This window comes from Fragaria vesca, linkage group LG1 (assembly GCF_000184155.1).
Source record: "Fragaria vesca subsp. vesca linkage group LG1, FraVesHawaii_1.0, whole genome shotgun sequence".
Classification (NCBI taxonomy): Eukaryota; Viridiplantae; Streptophyta; class Magnoliopsida; order Rosales; family Rosaceae; genus Fragaria; species Fragaria vesca.
The window spans coordinates 13,172,710-13,176,947 of NC_020491.1; the positions used below are offsets into that span (position 1 = coordinate 13,172,710).

At 42.6% G+C, this 4,238-nt stretch overlaps 1 protein-coding gene across 2 annotated transcripts in view; it reads left to right on the forward strand.

Annotated features, from left to right (window-relative positions):
* Nucleotides 1-1,846, forward strand: part of LOC101313839 (polyadenylate-binding protein 2-like) — a 3,462-nt gene extending 1,616 nt beyond the window's left edge. The window contains exons 1-4 of one of the 2 annotated variants that reach the window (XR_183734.1): nt 18-320; nt 1,214-1,405; nt 1,581-1,708; nt 1,798-1,810. Coding sequence is in view for 1 of the 2 variants with exons in the window: in XM_004288129.1 (XP_004288177.1) it covers nt 1,214-1,405; nt 1,581-1,708; nt 1,798-1,846 (369 nt within the window). In the remaining variant the exon portion in view is untranslated. Of the gene's footprint in view, nt 1-17; nt 321-1,213; nt 1,406-1,580; nt 1,709-1,797 lie in introns of those variants that run through there. The other variant, XM_004288129.1, reaches the window with a different exon arrangement.
* Nucleotides 1,847-4,238: the final 2,392 nt, after the last annotated feature.

The window sequence follows — 4,238 nt, forward strand, 5'->3', positions numbered from 1 at the left end:
AAAAAGGTATATTGGATAGATGAGATGAATATTTAGGAAAAAAGAAGTGGAGTGAATACAAAAGCTATTGCAAGAGAAGGATGGGAGAGAAGGAGGTGAGATGTGAGTTATGAGGCTTCAACTTCAATTACCGGAGAGGGCTGCAAATGCCTTTGAGGAGGAAATGAAAGATGGGTTGACAACTGTAGTTGCAGAGCTTCTCTGTCGCTGAATGCTGTTGTTTGGTGCCTCAGGAAGGCCCACATTTAGCAAATGTGGTGAGGGTACAGGATATTGCTTTCCGATGGCTTAAGTTCTCTTATCTGTCATTGGTGTCCACCGTAAGATTTTTTTTCTTTCTATTTGCTTGAGTGTGGTTTTAATCTCATGATATTGTTGTAAATTCTGTTATTCTTTTGCAAGACTTAAGTTTTTTGTTTAAAAACTTTTTGTTTTGTTTTGTTCAGATCTCTCTTAAGATTATTTGGTTAGTTAACTCTTCCTTTTAAATTCAGTGCCTTTTTTGTATTTGATTTTTATTATATCCTACTTATGGTGCTTGTATGTATGTGCGCACATGTATGTTTCTACTCTGAGAATTTGGTGGAGTATTTGTTTAAGGCATTGTGGTCTGTCACAAACTAACTGATTTTTGTTTGAATCAATCACTATTGGAAACAAAGAAATCCATCATTTCAAATTAGAGTAAGAGGGAGAATGTACCACAGACAGACCAAACATCCCTAGTGTCTTTGCTGGCCTAAATGGACAAAATCATTGAATGTTGGGTGATCGACCAAGTTGAACTATGTGTCTCACAATATGACAATAAGTGAATGAGGGTGGTGAGCTGTCTAGAAATGAAAGTACTTAGTAGTAGAATGCTAATGATATGAATAAGATTTCACAAACTGAAAAGGATAATGAACTTTGGCAGGGTTCTCTTTTTCTTTACATCCGTATGTGTGTGTGGCTGTGCAATAGGTATTTGCTTCTCTTGTGAATGCTCGAGATATAAGAACTTTTTCCTAGCTTGATTGATACATATATTTATGTTAGTTTTTACCAACTTCAACCAACATGACAAGAAACCGTTTTTTTATTGATGTCCCAACCTCAACCTAAATATGACGTTTCTTGTTAAGAATGCATCCATTCCCTCATTTTCCTGTATGTTGTCTCTTTCACTGACTCAGCTCTGGCTTGAAACACTGGATGAAATTATGTTTTTCAGGTTGATTATGCATGCACACCTGAGGAAGTACCGCAGCATTTCGAATCATGTGGCACAGTTAACAGGGTGACTATACCAACAGATAAATTTGGCCAACCAAAGGGTTATGCCTATGTGGAATTCCTGGAAGCAGAAGCTGTTCAAAAGGCTCTTGCTCTGAATGAATCTGAGTTGCATGGTCGGCAATTGAAAGTAATCCTCTCTATTTACTCTCAGCTCCCTGTTTGTTTTTTTTCCTAGTAGTGTGAAAATCTATTGAAACAACCGGAGAAGTAAGAAGGAAATTAGCACAAGTAGCTAGTTAGATTACTGGTTTTGGATATTGCTTTATGTTGTTTCATTGTTGTAACTGTTTGTTGATTGTTAGGTTTTACCTAAAAGAACCAATGTTCCTGGTATGAAGCAATTCCGCCCCAGACGTTTCAATCCCTATATGGGTTACAGCTTCAGGAGGCCTTATGTACCACCTTACTTCTATTCACCTTATGGATATGGGTATGGTTCTCCTACTTTCATTTCTGTACATTGTCAAGTGATGTTTTTGATGCATATTATCATTTTATCCCCTTTTGATTATGCTGCAGGAAGGTTCCCAGGTTCAGAAGGCCAGCAAGATACATGCCCTACTATTAGAAGACTTTTCATCATGCCCTACTAATAGAAAACTTTTCATCTGATTGATGGGGTACATCACCCAATATTATGACCATTATATTTGTATGAAACTATGAATGGCTATTTTTTAGCTTCACCTGGTATTTCTACACAGGAATTATTGTGGAAGTAGTACTTTTATAACCGTACTTACTGTCGTTTGACAATGTGATTGTGGATTATACTCGTGTGCAATGTGAACAGCTAATGGTTTGTATAGTAGTATATTATCTTCCCTTTTGTTTTGTTGATATCTGCGTGCGGCCAACCTTGGTGATGGATTCTTTTTGGGGAAAATGTCCTAATGCCCAAAAATTTGAAAACTAAAGCTCATTTTAATTAAAGTCTTATCCTTGTGCCCATTCCAATGATTCTTAAGAAAAAAGACATTATTACCCTGTGTTTAATTAAATCCACACAGTTTTTATCTCTTTCTTCTTCTCTCTCTCTTCCCGATCCATCTGGTCTCTCTCTCTCTCTCTCTCTCTCTCTCTCTCTCTCCTCCTCCTCCTCCTCCTCCTCCGACGCTAGCTGCCCACACAAGCACCGCTGCTTCATCTCCTCCGACCACCTTCTCTTCCCGATCCACCTTCTACCGCGCCCAATCACCCGGTCCCCGGCGCCGGCGCCGTCTCCGTCGTCTCTTCTGCCGCAGCCCAACCTCGTCGTCCCACTCGCCGGCGATGCCACCATCGCCTTCTCCCTCCTCTTCTTCCTCCTCGTCTGCTTCCGCAACTCCGACCACCTTCTCTTCCCGATCCACCTTCTACAACGCCCAATCACCCGGTCCCCCGCGTCGTCGCCGTCGTCTCTTCTACCGCAACCCAACCTCGTCGTCCCACTCGTCGGTGCCGCCACCACCGCCTTCTCCCTCCTCTTCTTCCTCCTCGTCTGTTTCCGCAAAATCACCCGCAACCGCACAGCCCCATAAGCCGGCTCTAAGCTGCCTCACCGCTTCTCCTACTCCCCTGGAAGGGCGTTGCTTGCCGGCGTGCGCCGGGGTCGGTGGAGGAGGCCGGTGTGCTCACCGTCGGGGAAGGTGGGTGCCCAGAGAAGAAATGTGGGTGCTCATCGTCGGGCCGGTTCCTTAGTTCTCTCCTCTCCGGTCAGTAACCAAGATTATTAGGGGTCAGTAACTGAAAACTAAGTGATTATTGGGTGTCAGTAACTGAAAACTAAGTGATTACTGGGTGTCAGTAACTGAAAACTAAGTGATTACTGGGTGTCAGTAACTGAAAACTAAAAGTTATTGGGGGTCAGTAACTGGTTACTAGAGGTCAGTAACTGGTTACTGGGTGTCAGTAATTAATCAATAACTGGTTACTAGGGGTTAGTAACTGATTATTATGGGTCATTAACTGGTCAGTAATTGATTATTAGGGGTCAGTAATTGGTTATAGGGGAAAATCCGGTGACCGTAATCCGGTGGTCGGGGAAATTCCGGTGACCGGAATCCGGCGGTCGGGGAAATTCTGGTGACCGGAATCCGGCGGTCGAGGAAATTCTAGTGACCGGAGTCCGGCGGCCAGTGACCAGAGTCTGAGGTTCCGGCCAAGTCTTTTCATGTTGAAGAGGTGAGGGCAAAATAGTCTTAAAATAATATGGTTTGTTAAGACTTTAGTAAAGATTTGTGCATTTGGGCATAAAGATTTGTGCATTTGGGCATAAAAATAGTTATCTTATATTGGAATGGACTAATGCAAAAGATTATCATTGAAATGAGAAATAAGAGGTTTGAATTAGTACTAAATGGGCATTTTCCCGGAGGATGGAAGAACTCTTGCAGATTACAACATTCAAAAGGAATCAACATTGCACTTGTTCTCCGGCTGCGTGGAGGAATGCAAATCTTCATGAAGATTTTGACAGGGAAAACCTTACTTTGGAAGTGGAAAGGGAAAATCACCGTCTCTCTTTTCCTCCAGGATGATGAAAGTGTTTTGTCACATCCCGACCCTTATATTTTTACCTTATTTACTAGCGTGATTATAATAAGAATTTTACCGTCTCGATCATTTAGTAAATAGTTTAATTGGTCCCTAGAGGGGTTTCGGGGACGATTATGTGCGGAGGATTATTAGTATGAGGAAATTTCGACGACGGTAAAAATGGTAAATTTTAGCTAGTAAAAGGTAATTTTTATTGGGGTTTTATTTCGGGGTGTTGAATTTTAGAATTTTGGGTTAAAAGGAGTGTTGGGTCGGCTGGGCCGAGCCCAACCCATTTCTTCTTCTTTTCTTTTTCTCTCTCCCTCCCCATTCTCTCTCTTCTCACCCGGTTTTCCCCTCTCTACACCCAGAAAAGTTTCCGGCCGCCGTCCGGCCTCCGTTCGCCGCCGGACCGGTCCCGTTCGGTCGGTCTCCCTCCCAGC